At 32.8% G+C, this 15,767-nt stretch overlaps 4 protein-coding genes across 4 annotated transcripts in view; 3 read left to right on the top strand and 1 right to left on the bottom strand.

Annotated features, from left to right (window-relative positions):
* Nucleotides 1–244: 244 nt before the first annotated feature.
* On the top strand, nucleotides 245–2,683 carry LOC145576935 (photosystem I chlorophyll a/b-binding protein 5, chloroplastic-like). The gene is made up of 6 exons (XM_081634634.1): nucleotides 245–496; nucleotides 1,135–1,267; nucleotides 1,495–1,607; nucleotides 1,707–1,808; nucleotides 2,169–2,257; nucleotides 2,398–2,683. Exons 1-6 carry the CDS (start codon nucleotides 291–293, stop codon nucleotides 2,535–2,537), a joined length of 783 nt encoding a protein of 260 aa, XP_081490760.1. The 5' UTR covers nucleotides 245–290; the 3' UTR covers nucleotides 2,538–2,683.
* A 530-nt stretch (nucleotides 2,684–3,213) lies between these two features.
* LOC145574963 (chloroplast stem-loop binding protein of 41 kDa a, chloroplastic-like) lies at nucleotides 3,214–5,588 on the top strand. The gene is made up of 6 exons (XM_081632866.1): nucleotides 3,214–3,756; nucleotides 4,005–4,126; nucleotides 4,287–4,389; nucleotides 4,498–4,636; nucleotides 4,947–5,224; nucleotides 5,319–5,588. Exons 1-6 carry the CDS (start codon nucleotides 3,328–3,330, stop codon nucleotides 5,496–5,498), a joined length of 1,251 nt encoding a protein of 416 aa, XP_081488992.1. The 5' UTR covers nucleotides 3,214–3,327; the 3' UTR covers nucleotides 5,499–5,588.
* A 3,074-nt stretch (nucleotides 5,589–8,662) lies between these two features.
* On the top strand, nucleotides 8,663–15,216 carry LOC145574965 (EH domain-containing protein 1-like). Its single transcript, XM_081632868.1, has 11 exons — nucleotides 8,663–8,736; nucleotides 10,251–10,432; nucleotides 12,771–12,884; nucleotides 13,031–13,133; nucleotides 13,230–13,279; nucleotides 13,413–13,541; nucleotides 13,629–13,880; nucleotides 14,012–14,091; nucleotides 14,265–14,391; nucleotides 14,609–14,752; nucleotides 14,862–15,216. The coding sequence occupies exons 2-11, from the start codon at nucleotides 10,262–10,264 to the stop codon at nucleotides 15,045–15,047; spliced, it is 1,356 nt and encodes a 451-aa protein (XP_081488994.1). The 5' UTR covers nucleotides 8,663–8,736; nucleotides 10,251–10,261; the 3' UTR covers nucleotides 15,048–15,216.
* A 223-nt stretch (nucleotides 15,217–15,439) lies between these two features.
* The window catches only part of LOC145574964 (nuclear pore complex protein NUP214-like), a 32,098-nt gene continuing 31,770 nt past the window's right edge, over nucleotides 15,440–15,767 (bottom strand). Inside the window, exon 17 of the mRNA XM_081632867.1 lies at nucleotides 15,440–15,755. Within this exon, the coding sequence (XP_081488993.1) occupies nucleotides 15,643–15,755 (113 nt within the window). The 3' untranslated portion in view covers nucleotides 15,440–15,642. The remainder of the gene's footprint in view (nucleotides 15,756–15,767) is intronic.

The raw sequence follows: 15,767 nt of genomic DNA on the forward strand, positions 1-15,767 counted from the left end.
ATCGAATTGAAAATTTAAGTAATAGTAAAGCGATTAACCGAAATTCTAGATACCGTCTCAACTTACCGATTCATCAAGTTAAATTTCTAATGGCTAACCTAACCCGAATTTGGAATTGAAAACCAAACCTGAATTTGGAATTGAAAACCAAAAGGGCGGGATAGGTTGCTCTTACCAAGGATAAGTTGGGCCCATTATATATCTCATTGCCACCAAGTAAAATGTAAAGCATTTTTATGGCATATATTGCTCGAGTAGCTTGGCATTAAGCAAAGAAAATTGAAAAAATAATGGCTACTACTTCTGTAGCAAAAAGCATCATTAAACAACTACCTTGTAATTTTAGTTCATCATCTTTCTTAACAAACAATTTGTACAAATCTACTATAATATTAGCTACTCCTAATGATAGATTAACTAGGCAAGTTGTTCTTCAAGCTCAAGCACGCCCCACGTGGCTTCCTGGCCTTGACCCTCCATCTCACCTTGATGGAAGGTAAGATTGTTTCTTTTCATTTCTTAATTATCTTTTTGATTACTAAATTTGCTTAATTAATCTCATAGTTGAACATTAGCTTATTTCTTGCATTATCATGTTAATTAGGATGAGTTCTCATCAACTTATTCCTTAATATGACTAGATAAGACTAAACTAGAAAGACATCGACCAAATCAATTCGGAACAACCTTATATTATTCTGTTCACTTATTGCTTTAATTGCATAGTAACAAAGATTAATGAACATTTAGACATTTCCATTTTGTAACACACATATTGAAACGAATTTTGCAAGATCTCACTTAATACTTTATTTATTTTTCCTTGATACATAATGCAAAAACACGGTAAGATTTTAGAGAAATAATAATACGTAGTAATAAAATAATAAAAAAATAATAATAAAAAAATAAGATTAGACCAAACTTAACAATTTTTTTTTTTTTTTTTTATTTTTGACACAAATCTTAACAAAATTAAAATCATACCACAACACCTTATTGCAAAGAGAATAAGCTAAGTGCATTTTTTTATTTTATTTATTTTTTATTTATTATTTTTTTTTTTATGGAATTTAAGTAGGTCGGTCCATTTGTATTTATAATTTTGAACTTATGGGCTTTGTTTTTGCTTAGTTTGGCAGGAGATTTCGGGTTCGACCCACTTGGATTGGGAGAGGACCCAGATAGCTTAAAGTGGTATGTTCAGGCTGAATTGGTTCATGCCCGTTTTGCTATGGCTGGTATTGCTGGCATTCTTTTCACTGATGTGAGTACTTTAAAAATGTAGATGATGAGTAAAATTTGACAAATGAATTGTAATTTTTGTATTCTTTATATAGCACAGTTGTTGCACGTAACCATTTTTTTTTTGTTACTCGTATAGATTTTTGTTAGGTTGATTGAGGCAAGTAAAATGGGACAAAGGGAATATTATTTTTTGAACTTGACTACGAGTCTTACACTAACGGGTGAAGTCTATTCTACTCTATGCAGTTGCTTCGTACTACAGGGATCAGTAGACTGCCAGTGTGGTATGAGGCTGGTGCAACCAAATTCGACTTTGCAAGCACAAGAACCTTGTTATTTATCCAATTAGTCTTAATGGGGTAATTTTTTTTTTTTTTTTTACTAAATTACCAAGATTTTGCCCTCTACATTAGCTTTAATTTCACTTGAGTCCCTAACTAATTATAAACTATTGCCAGATTTGTGGAAACTAAAAGGTACATGGATTTTGTTAATCCTGGATCACAAGCCGATGGTCCTTTCTTTGGCATGGAATCAGCATTTGGGGGCTTAGAACCTGGGTAATTTTACTGAAAATACAGTTCTTTTTTCCATTTTGAGGCGTTTCTAAGTTTGATTTACATTTTTACTTTACTACCATTTACAAAGTACTTTGTAAGTTATAATATTATCCATTAGACTTCTTAATTTCGTATAGTATACGGTATACCGTACCACTCACTCTTTTACATTATTCACACAATTTTTACAGACACATACCAATGTACACATTATGTTCACTATTTTTTTTGGTCCAAACTTTTTTAAAAACAAGTATAAAAATTAGCAAATATATGCACCAAAAAATCAAAGTTAATAATGAGCACAATTTTTCTGGTTTGGTTAATTGGCTTAGATGATTTATAAATTTGGAAAAACAGGTACCCAGGTGGCCCACTGTTAAACCCTCTTGGGCTAGCCAAAGATATAAAGAACGCTCATGATTGGAAGCTCAAAGAAATTAAAAATGGTAAGTTTTTATTAGTTCATTAGTCTAATTTTCCAAGATCAATGTTTCCTGTTTATTTTTTTTTTCAATAATAATTATATAAGCTTTTGGACTTTGTTTATAGATATTGATAATTAAGTGTGAATTAAAATGTTTTTCAGGACGGTTGGCGATGATAGCTATGTTAGGCATATTTGTACAAGCTTATGTAACACATGCTGGTCCAATTGAGAATCTTGTGGAGCATCTCTCTGATCCATGGCATAAGACTATCATTCAGACTCTCTCCAATTCAACATAATTCATTCTTACACTATTTTTCTCTTCTGTGATTGGATATCCAAAGTTATTCAATGTGTAACATGATCAATACGAAGTAGACCACAAATTATCATTGTTCTATAAGAAATAATATATACTCGTGAGATCTTATTGGATTTGTTGCAATATCTACTACTTTACAACATCGCATTTTTAAAATATTTGCATAAACGAACTTGGTGATATTTATGTTTTAAGACGTGTCTTAAAGACCATAAAACGTCAAATACAGCAAACAACTAGATAGGAATAAAAGGGACATTTCGTATACCAAGATAACTATACTAATGAGTACGGAGTATAAGATATACTTGTATATGGAATGTAATTAAGGAAAAAGAAAATAAGTGACGGCGCTTATCTTTTGGATTAGATTGGTCAGAAGAGACGTTGATGACACAATGAGTGCGTGTTGCATTTTGGTATTAAAATTGTTAAGGACTGAATCAACCTTCGCGGGTGAGGACCGGAGGGGGGGGGGGTTGTTGTTTACGGTCCAACCCGTTTCGAGCAAGCCGTAGAGCAAGAGCCCAGTACAACATACTTGTATTAATGACTCACTTGGTCATGAATAACTGGGATAAGTAGGCCCCTTATACATCTCATTTCCTACCACATATATAGCCTCTCAAAAATTTTGATCCTGAATGAATTAAGATAGTCCTCCCATCTTCAATTCAAATAAAAAAGTTTACAACTCTTAAAATAAAGTTGGTGTGCTAGCTATCACAAGATCACCAGCATCAGAAACTAGCTAAACACTGAAAAAAATGGCAACTTTTGTTGCTGCTCTTTCATCCAATTCCCTAATCTCTTCCTCTTTACTTCAACAATCTTACATCAATGCCAACAATCCTTCTCAAACACTCCCACCATTTTCGCTTTCCTCTTCCTGCTTTTCTTCCTCCAAATCCTCCTTTTTCTCCCCTATAATGAGTCCCTCACATTCATCAAATCGCGCTGTTTTTCCTCTGATGTTCAGAAACAGCAGCAATGTCTGCAGTAGCGGTTTCAGTATTAATGCCAGTGCTTCAGATAAGAAAAGGGTACTTATTGTTAACACCAATAGTGGTGGACATGCTGTTATTGGTTTCTACTTTGCTAAAGAGCTTCTGGGTGCCGGTCATCAAGTCACTGTCCTTACTGTTGGAGATGAAAGCTCTGACAAAATGAAAAAACCGCCTTTCACCCGCTTTTCTGTTAAGTTTCATTCCCTTGAATGTTTATATTTTAGTTACTCTTATCAAATTACTGTCTGTTATATATAATGTGGTACATTTGGTTGTACATGTGCTATGTTAGGCTTAGGCACACCTCACATACAAGTATACAACCCTGACTGTAGCATTTCGAGTTGATCTTATTGATCAACTTGAAATGAAGTCTATTTAGAATTGATGAAATTATTGATTGTGACACTTTCTATCCTTTATTTTGGTATGATTAGGAAATTACAAGTGCTGGAGGGAAAACGATATGGGGGAACCCGGCTGACATTGGGAGCGTAGTGGGAGGAGAAACCTTTGATGTGGTGCTCGATAATAATGGCAAGGACCTTGAAGCTGTGAGGTATTCATGTAGTAATATGCTTTATCAAAACTACTTCGTTCTATATTTATGACAAGGATCATGAACTCTTAGCTAATTATCTTGTCAAATAATTTCGATGAAGATGATGTTTGTATTAATTATAACAAAATTACTGATAAAAATCATCTGTAACATGTAGTCCTGTGATAGACTGGGCGAAAAGCTCTGGAGTGGAACAATTTTTGTTTATCAGCAGTGCTGGAATATATAATCCTACAGATGAGCCTCCTCATGTTGAAGGCGTAAGTTTGCATTTCGAGTCCATAGAAAATATTGCTGCATACTTGTTTGTACAACAAATTGTTTATCTTAGTAAGATTTATGAACAAACTATGATCATTTTGTTTTAGGATGCTGTTAAAACTAGTGCCTCGCACGTTGCAGTAGAAGAGAGTATTGCTAAAACTTTCAGTAATTGGGCATCCTTCCGGCCTCAGTATATGATTGGATCAGGAAACAATAAGGATTGTGAAGAATGGTTCTTTGATCGTAAGTTCATCATTACATTCTTCAAATTTTTGTTCATAAGTTCATATCTGACAGACAATATTCTTGGGTTATGTTCTGTACACTTACATTTTGTTTAGCCTATTATCACCGCGTTTTAAAGATTTGATTCTGATAGAATATAACACATATTCCTGAGCCTCTGCTTAAGCTTTTGGTTGGGATGGCCTTAAACTGATTCATGAAGATGATTATATAAACTGATTAATACTAATACTAAAACTAAATGTTATAAATTGAAGATAACAGGCCTTATTCCTAATTGTATCTCATTTGATATGTCTGATGTCAGGGATTGTCCGAGACAGGCCAATTCCTATCCCCGGTTCAGGAATGCAGCTGACTAACATCACTCATGTAAGGGACTTATCATCCATGCTTACTGCAGCAGTCGAAAACCCATCTGCAGCAAGCGGAAACATATTCAATTGTGTTAGTGATCGAGCAGTGACCCTTGATGGGATGGCCAAACTCTGTTCTCAAGCAGCTGGTCGCCCTGTTAAAATCGTGCATTATGATCCAAAGGCAATCGGAGTTGATGCCAAGAAAGCCTTCCCTTTCCGTAACATGGTAATTAAAAACTAATCTGTAATAGGCATAATATTTGTGTTACATCTTTCTAGTGTTGTAACTCAGTATTGTGAATTTGTTGTCCTTTGTTCAGCACTTTTACGCGGAGCCAAGAGCAGCTAAGGATATCCTCGGATGGCAGGCAACTACCTACCTTCCAGAAGATCTTAAGGAGCGGTACGAGGAGTATGTAAAGATTGGAAGAGACAAGAAAGATATGAAGTTCGAGTTGGATGATAAGATACTCGAATCGCTTAATGTATTAGTGGCATAATTCAAAGAGTCATCTATCTTGCAAGGAAACTAATGATGGAATTTTTGGCAATTTTTTCATGTATGAAATAACTTCAATCGATCTCCAAGATCTTGAGTGTCGTTGTAAAATTAAGATGAGCTTTAGGGAATTTCTAAGTCTTTCAGAGATGTACCAGATGTATTCTATAACATATTTATCAAAAAGCTATGCCTGATTAGCAAAAAAAAAAAGCTCTAATCTTTATTCAAAAAAAAAAAAAAAAAAAAGAGTTAGATTTTTAGCCGGAATTCCTTATCATTTTATCAGAATATGATTGTCATTTTTCTACTAGCTAATTGCTATTTTCAAAAACAATCCTTTACTATATGACAAATGAGTAAATGACTACTGATAACCAAAACTGGTTAAGACTAAAGGTTTGTGTATGACAACCTCACAAACCGGTTTAAATTTCTTCATCCCCATTTGTAATTTATATTGCCCTATTGACTCATTTGGATGAAGAAAAAACGTACCTAATGACCATTGATATCAATTGATAAAATCTACTTTGTAATTGTCATCAACATCAATAATAAAAAGTGACAACATAAATAAATTGTTATCTATAGGTTAATATATACAAAGCTCGAAAGCATAAAATACATTTTCTAAATTGACATTAATACAAAAAAAATATGAAAAAATTATGCACCATTCATTATGGATTTAACTTAATACAACTATTTCAACTTTTAGAGCTCCATAATTATATGCAACCTAAATCATTTACTTGCACTTGTTATATGATCATATCCATCTTTTTTATTCACATGAATTTAATTACCTTAATTATCACACACATTAATAATGATGAAAATCTAAAAGGAAAAAAAAAGAAATATTATGGATAAATTAATATTAATTATACTGATCTGCGTGTAATCAATATATATATTAAAACTCATGGCAAAACATGCTATTTTGCCATGTGTCACCGATTTTGCCATTTGGCGCCACATCATATGAGCCCATAAATGATTGTAAAACTCCATGCATTAATAGTATTAATGTTTAGTTTAATTGAAAAACTCTTCATGTGCATAACACCCTATTTAAATTTCCCTTTGAATGTAACTCCTAAATAATTGCACAATAATAAAAATTGTAAGAAATTAAAAATTATTCCATTTTTTATGCATTAATCAATAAAATTGTAATTATAGAATAAACGAGTTGATTTATATATACATATATTACAATTGTGATTATTTTTTTAAAAAAAAAAGAAATATTACAATTGTGATTATTGAGTAATATCTTTTTGTGCAATACTAAGTACGTAGTGTATATATTGACATCAAATTTATAGATTTGATTTATCAATTTTTTTAACAACAAATTAATTGATTTATCATTTACCCTATATTTATTAATGCAAAAAAATTGTTTTTATAGTCAAATCAGCTCATACAAACAAAAAATTACTTAAACTATCACCTTTTAAAAAAAAAATAATTATAAACAACTTAAACTCTTAGTGACAAACCAGCCAAAAAATATATATTTTGATTAAAGTAATAAATTTTATAATGACCAGGGGCATCGCCCGGGCCAATAGCTAGTTTTATCATGAAATTTCAACTTAATTCCATTTTAGCAATATATTTAATATTTAATGGAAAATAAAATAGAACTCAGGAAGAGTTAGATTCCCATTAACTTCAACCTTTCCAATGGATATTTGCTAGATAAGATTTCCACGTTAAGTCCTCTAAGTCTAGTAAATCTTCAAAACGAAACCTTAGGAACTTTGACGTCATGTTGTTAATGGTAATAAACTAATAATGGTATAAAACTCTCACAATATTTATTCATTTTAAATTCTAAATTACACTTAAACATATAGCTATACATTAACCTAATACTTTAATTGGATAAGTTTTATACTTTAGTCAAATCTTATCTCATAGTCAATTCTTAAAGCTTTACTACATTTATTTACTTGCATTATTTTTTGACAACCATCAACGAAATACAAATATCTTATTATCAGAATCTTTTTCTTCTATATAAAGTATTAATAATAATTTTAATTTCTATTATTTAAATAAAAGATTACCTAAGTTCTTGGTGGCCAAACTTTACAAATAATAAATGCATAGCCATTAGCCACCCTTTCTTGATTGGATCCATTACAAAAAAGTTTTATAAAAATACCCAAAAAAAAAAAAAAAAATCTGTAAAATTGCTCTGCGCAAGAAAATCATGGCGTCTTCGAAATTTAAAGCTTTTTGGAATCATCCAGCCGGTCTCAAAACAAGTTTGTTTTCTCCTCTATTCCACGTTCTTTAAAATCTCTAAATATTGCTCACTTTTTTAGCATGTAATTATGTAAATGCTTAATTTTTCGAGATAATTCTATGTAAAATGTTGTTATTGTTATTGCGCTATAGATATAAGATATAATCAATAACGGTTAATATATAACTGTTGTTGAATCATTTTTCAATTTTAATCTAATTGTTACTCTGTATAATTGTTGCATTAAAGGATAAGAGTAATTTGCCACTTTCTTCCTTGATTAATTAAATGAGTGTAAAATAATCTTTGTAATTCTGTTTGAATTATTTGAATGATTTGGTTATTCTAGAATTTGGATTATAGTCCTTATAATTACTAGTATTTGATCCATCAAATTAAATAAACAATACAGTTCACTTTTGGGCACCAACGTTCAAATGGGGTCTTAGCATAGCAAATGTTGCAGATTTTGCCAAGCCACCTGAGACGATTTCGTACCCTCAGCAAATCGGTTAGCCTATTTAACATTTATTTACGACTTGTTTGGATAGCAATGTGGTAGCAAAAGGGAAGGGAACGCGAGAGCATTACTCTCGACCCCTTCCCTTTCTACTAAAATCCTCTCGTCCAAACACATTGTTAATGATATTAAGTTGTTGCATATTTGGTCATATGTTTTAGACTTTTAGTCCCATTTCAATAGTCTAAGGGTATGGCAGATCGTGTCGATTTTTGCTTACAGTCGTAGCAGCCTCAGGACTTATTTGGACGCGGTATGGCATGGTTATAACACCGGTAAGACTGTTTAGTATCTTCATATGATTTTCTAGTGGCCTTATTTGCTACTGATTTCTATATTCTTTACTCTTCTTATGTTAAGTTTTGTGTTTCAATTGCAGAGAAACTGGAATTTGTGTAGCGTAAATTTTGCAATGTCAATGACTGGGTTGTGTCAACTTACTAGGAAGATTGGGTAAATTTATGAATCATTCCTCTATTTCTACTCATTTTTAGCTTATTCAACCATTGTTATTTGGAGTTTACATACTTGTCCTCAAAATGTGAAATGTCTAGAACTCTCTCTGTCTTTAGATGTTTGGTCACATTTGATCCAGGGACACTTTAAAGTTAGTGAATCGAAATAGCTTAGCATAATTATTATTCTTCACTTTTATAGAATGTTATTCGAGGCTGTAAAGACTAAAATAGAAATGTGGCCTATTATTTAGGGACAGATGGAGTATCTTTTTAGATGGATTAAACCATTTTTGTTGGATATAAATCCTTTTTTACATTCTTGGATTTCGCAATTTTCAATGTTGAAAATTTTGATGCATTGGCATTTTGGCAAGTATGACATCTCTAATGAGAGAAAAACAACTATTGTAAAGGAATGATCGATACAAAGTTACTAATCCTTGGTGTAAAGATCAAAATCTCTAGTATACTTCATTTGATTCCTGCTCTTGACACTTCGATCAAATTCGAAAACTTAATTCAAACTTTCTAGTTGATGATAGTACATGTTACCAAATGGAGAAGCACCATTAGCATATATCTAGTTGTATTTTCGCCAGAGAATCAGAAACTTTGGAATTGATATGAAAGTTTGTTAAGGAAGATTGTGTAAAGTTGTTGCATGTGTAGTTATTACGTTACAATTTACATAATTACATATCTTCTTCTAATGTATGTAATAGAATTGTAGACACTTATTATATGATAAAGAATCTCAATTGCAAAGTTCGTACTAGAAATAAGTTGAGTAATGGTTGTCTATTAAGGGTTTGACAATTTGATTTATTCCAACACGACTTCCGATTGTTATATCATGTTCCTCTTTCATTAAAAAACTAAATTACACAATTACTGATTTATTATCAACTGAGATTTCATTATTAATGAAAGTACTCTAATTTTAATGTGCTTCAAATTCATTGACAAACTCTAATTTTTACTTTTAATGTGCATCAAGTAGGTGTTTCATGTGTGGTTACTATATTACAATTTAATGAATTTACATATCTTCTAATGTAGTAGAATGGTAGAAACTTATGATATGATAAAGAATCTCAAGTTTATATATTTACATTTTTTAGACAAAAAAAGACATAAAATGGTTATTTATATTTTAATCGTATTATTCTATGATATTTATAAAAAAAAAAAAAATAATAATAATAATAAAAAAAAAAAAGAATAAATCAAGGTGGTCTTTTGTTATTCTTCAATTGTAAGAATGTTGGTAATAATACTTCTACAGTTCTACGGTTTATATACTCTAAACAAATAATTTCAGCTTAACAGTGAAGAAACAAGCCTAATTGTCTAAGATCACTCTATCTAGTTACGAAGTTTTTTTTTTTTTTTTTTTTTTTTTTTTTTTTGTGCTTTTTTTGTGTGCTTCTTTGTCAAGAAATCAGTAAACGGCACCGTTTTGTCAAGTGTAAGAGTAACAATTCCCCCACTTTCTCTTCCTTTGTTCAGATTCTGGGAAGATGGCGGCATCAATGTTTCTTCGAAGATCGCCATTAAAGCTTCTACTTCAATGTCGAAGCTTCTACTTTCTCTCTCCTCCTTCCTCTTCTTCTTCTTCAACTTTCTACAACAATCAGCTTCTTCGTCTTAGCTCTAATGGCTTCCACTCTCTCTCCAACATTCCCGACGAGGTATCCTCTCCTTCTTCTGTTGAATTTTGGTTTCGTTTTTTCTAGGGCTTTTATTTTCCTCAATTTCTTCATTGCAATTCATTTATACTTGTAATATTGACTCAAAATTTTGATGTTCTGAATTTTAATTCAAGAATGATATGGTTTTTATAATGTGAATTTCAATCCGGAAATTTTGATTGATTTTAAACTTGATTATGAGTACGAATTTAATGATCATCCGATTTCTACTGAAAATCATATAATAAATAATTATATGGATGTATTCACAGGAAAAATGTTGGAACATATATATAAATTGTGCTTGTGATATAATTTGATATATTTATGTTAATGTCTTCAATAAAATCCCAATACGAAGTATATAGTAGTGTTAATTGAGTAATAGAGTATATTACAAAAGAGACTCAATAGTAATAATAACATATATACAATTAATACAAACTATTGTGTATTAGCCTGGCTGAACAACCAAGAGTAATTGCATCTTCTTTGTATCGCAATAGAGTTATCGTTCCGTTGTTCTAGACTTCTAGTATGAGTGTTGGTAAATTACCATTACGAAAGTGGAAATTCGATACATCTACATTCATCTTCCCTACATTTTTCTAACATAGATTAGGAAAAGGTTCTTTGAGATAGGGTGATTAATTTCTACACCTTGTCGTAAAGGTTCCTTTTTTTGCTTTTGGCACAAGCAGTTAAACTCAGTAACCCTCACAAGCTCTAAACATGCAACATATTTTGGGACAAATTAGTATGTATCAAAATATCAATGGGTTATTCTTTGAAAAGTTGTGCAGATGTGGAGAAATTGTTTGCATGGGTTTATTGCTCGAGTAAAAAGCCTAATTCTCAAGTCTTTTGGTTATTGATAATTTCTAGTAATAGAAGCTACTTATAGCATTGGTCGATGATAGTATAGTATTAGAAGCAGTTTATATATTGTCTGTTGGGGTAGTAGGGAAGAAAGAAGGCATAATATTTCGACTAGGAAAGTATTTGTTTTCTTGACCATATTCATCAGCTATTAGGCCTATGACCCAAGAATTGATAGTCCAATTCTCTAATCAATAATTTTGTTTGAGGTATACTTTATTTGATGCAAAAGGGTAGCTGTGGCCTGGAAGAACTTCAGGTAAAATCTCATATTTGAGTAATGTTCACAAGCTTTTACTTATTAATAGTTGAGGTTGATGGAGCTAAATTAGCTATAAATGTGCTAAAGGAAGCAGAAACTTTGTTGGAGAAAGGCATAGGAATAACAAAAAAATGTTGACCTATTGAAGGGTTTGTCCTTGTATTATGGGAGTAAAAAATACTTTATGCATGAAAAGAACAATTGAGTGTGAGGCTGTAATCGATTTGTATAAGAGGATGCAGCATCCAAGGGCTTGGGATTTCTGAAGATAGAGCAAACTTGTAGATAATTGCAAGATATAGTTCAAAGTTTCTTGGAAGGAACACACTAAGTTTTAGTAAATGATGTTAACAGCAAATAAAAGATCATTTTAAAAGAAGAGGCAGAAGTTTGTGCTGTGATATTATAACTCTGGGAGTTGACTTGTACCCCAGATATATGGGTTAATCATAGATTGTCCTATTGTATAAGGAGAAACAGACAATAGACTGAATGAGTAGCAGGTTTCTGAAGCCAGCCATGCACACTCTGCAGTGCGCCTTTGCCACCAAGCTAATGATGATAACCATTTATTCAAACCCTTGCCAAATTTGTAGACTGTTCAAGGATTAGAGGGTAAGGATTGACAAACCTGTATTCTGTAGTCCAACATTGGGTGGAAAGTATGTCAAAGCGATATATTGTAAGAAATTTGTTATTATTTGTCATTTCCTTGGATAAGCTTAATTAGGAAGCAGCTAATATAATCTTCATAAAACTTAAGTATAACAGTTCATATTGTGTATATTGTGAATTTTCAAAATAAAAATCTATGCTTGACTCAGGCTTTCATGTAATTAATGCTTGATGTCAAATTGTTAGCTAGAGAATGCTTATTAAGTAACCGGAAGCAAGGGCACGAAAAGGTGAAACTTTTTTTGATTTCTGGTTTAAGCTAGTACTCTGTTATTTCGTATTTTAGATATGGAATAATGAAGTCTTAAATTTTTTCTTTATTGTTTAGAGCTGGGACAATCTTTTTCCCTGCTCAGAACTTCTTGCATCTGTTTTTATCTTTTATGTTTGTGCTTTTTTATCCTTCGGGTCATTTTTTTATCTTTTTTTGATTTTTTTCTTCTGCTTTTCAGTAAATGCTCGCATTTCTTATTATTAAATTGGACCAAGTTCTCTGATCATAATTTTGGGTACACTTTTCAGGAACAATTGTCTACCATGACATCTATATATGATGGTCTAAAGAGGTTGTATGAACAAAAGCTGAAGCCATTAGAGCTTACTTATCAGTTTAACGATTTTGCATCACCCGTGTTAGTAAGGGACTAAAGGCACAAGATTTGCCAATTTTCTGTTTATTGACTCGTTCTCCTATGTTTGTAGTGATAAAGTGAGTTGATTACTTATTCTCAAATGCCTATTTCATTATCTTACCATTTTCTCTTTCCCTTTCCGTGTCACAGACAGATAGCGATTTTGATGCAAAACCTATGGTCATGCTTCTTGGACAGTATTCCACTGGGAAAACTACTTTCATCAAGCACTTGCTAAAAAGTTCTTATCCTGGTAGTTATATAATGCCTTTTCTCTCTCTTTTCTGTTGGTCTAATTCAAATTGTGTTTTTACCATTTCTGACAGACCTCCTTTACTGGTTATCGCAGGAGCTCACGTCGGGCCCGAGCCAACCACAGATAGATTTATTGTAATTATGGTAAAGGATTATTATCATTCTTAATCTTATTGCAGAGCTCAAAGATAGAATTTCCTCCTGTTCTGTTATGGTGGAGTAATTGCTGTTGTAGGTTTTTTTTTCCCCTTGGTTAACCTGATATGAATTTCTGCAGTCTGGCCCTGATGAAAGACGTATTCCGGGCAACACAATTTCTGTTCAAGAAGACATGCCATACAAAGGTCTTACGACATTTGGATCTGCGTTTTTGTCAAAATTTGAGTGTTCCCAGATGCCACATCCTGTGAGTTTGCCTGCAACATTTCTCAACATATACATCTTGAATATGTACAGTAGCAGGAAGTGAACTTTCTATTGTTTTATCTTAAAGCTTTTGGAGCATATGACTCTCATTGATACCCCTGGGGTATTATCAGGTGAGAAGCAACGAATAGAAAGGAGTTATGACTTCACTGGTGTGACATCTTGGTTTGCTGCCAAGTGTGACCTCATCTTGCTCCTTTTTGATCCCCACAAACTTGATATTAGTGATGAATTCAAACGTGTGATTTCATCGCTACAAGGCCATGATGATAAGATACGTGTTGTTTTGAACAAGGCAGATCAAGTGGACACTCAGCAGGTGAATGGCAAGTTCAAATTCAAAATACAGTATTAATATTTTCTTCTTAAAAGTGCTCAGTGGGATTGCAATAAGTTGATTAATTAATTCTTTTTTTATTTCATCTCAATCCATGTTTGGTTATACGGCAGTTGATGAGGATTTATGGGGCATTGATGTGGTCACTTGGGAAGGTTTTAAACACTCCTGAGGTTACTCGTGTTTACATTGGGTAAGCTTCATCCAGTTGAGCTTAATATGGGACTTGAATTATCTTGTCAAAATTGGAGTGCTTATGAATTTTGTTAGGTCTTAAAGCTTTTACAGCATCTCGCATGTTTATGAGCCATAGTGTTCAATTAATTCATGAGGGTGCATAATTTACTAATTTAGTCATTTATGCAGTTCTTTTAATGATGGGCCTTTAATTGAAGCAGTGGCTGGTCCAATGGGACGGGATCTTTTCTTAAAGGAACAGAATGATCTTCTTGCTGATCTAAAAGACATTCCAAAAAATGCTTGTAATCGAAGAGTAAGTTTGCTGAATTCATTTGACTAGGACTGTGAATCAATCGCAATCAGTGCTATTGTTAGAAATGACAATGCAATTGCCACTAGGTTGCTAGCTCGTGTTGTGAACTTGTAGCAGGGATTGAACTCATTGAAGTTCCTAGCAATAAGCTGCTATATGATATTTTAATTGTGAAATACACAAAAGAAAACAGGTACTTATGTTGTTTGATCTCCAGGTTAACGAATTTGTGAAGCGAGCTAGGGCAGCAAAGATTCACGCTCTTATCATCAGTCATCTGAAGAAGGAGATGCCTGTTTTGATAGGCAAGGCCAAGGCGCAAGAGAGTCTTATTGAGAACTTGGACGTTGAATTCAGAAAGGTTTCTGGCTTACCCTATACTCTCTTCCTCTTTTTGTATGTATGATATCTGCAAATAGTTTATGCTATTCCCTCAGATAATCGAGATCTAAACTTTTTCTTTTGCTTAGGTCCAAAGGGAGTACCACTTACCAGCGGGGGATTTTCCGAATGTGGAGTATTTTCAGGAAGTTCTCCGAGATTATAACATTGACAAATTTGAGAAGTTGAAACCGAAATTGATTCAAGCTGTTGATGAGATGTTGGGTTATGACATCCCGGAGCTTCTCAGGAATTTAAAAAGTTTAGACAATTAATGATTTATATTGGAACAAAGCTTGCCAGTTCAGGATAAAAAAAAATGTTACAAGCAAAACTAACCACCAATGTAAGTAAGTATGTAACATTGGAAAATTTGGTTGATTATGATGTATACGCCCTGTTTTTGTTGGGGAAATGTCATATTTGGGTAATTTCACCCTTGCATATTGTGTTGTATGCTTGACTGACTATATCCTAGCGCAAAAAAATACCCCTAAAGTGGTATACAAACTGGTTACTATTATGGTTGGGATTTATCCCTAACTAGTTGTATAATTCAAAGATGCAGAAATACAGCATCTAAAAAAGATGTAGCTTGAAAAATGTCAGTTTTTTTTTTTTTTTTTTGGGTAGAGCAAGGGACATTAAAGAAAGTACAACATGTTAATTTGTTAATTAAATGACTGCTTGATATGCTTCGCTGGCAATAAGGACATTCACTTCTTCCAATTACATGCACCTTTTTTTTTATCATTATAACAAAAGAGTAGGATCACAAAAAAGGTAACATCATCACGAGGAACTCTGAATATACACGGGCACAGCCCCTCACAAGCTTCAGAGGCCTACCACTGTTTCCATTCTCGCTAACTATTTTCTCATTTGCGTAAATAACTCGGGCGGTGCAGATCTTCCTCCAACACTGCTACCAAACGCAGAAAACCCACTATTCCCTGGTTTACCAAAAGCGCCAAATCCACCAGCTGCAAAATACA

Source organism: Chenopodium album, chromosome 13, assembly GCF_948465745.1.
Source record: "Chenopodium album chromosome 13, dcCheAlbu1.1, whole genome shotgun sequence".
In the NCBI taxonomy this organism is placed as follows: Eukaryota; Viridiplantae; Streptophyta; class Magnoliopsida; order Caryophyllales; family Amaranthaceae; genus Chenopodium; species Chenopodium album.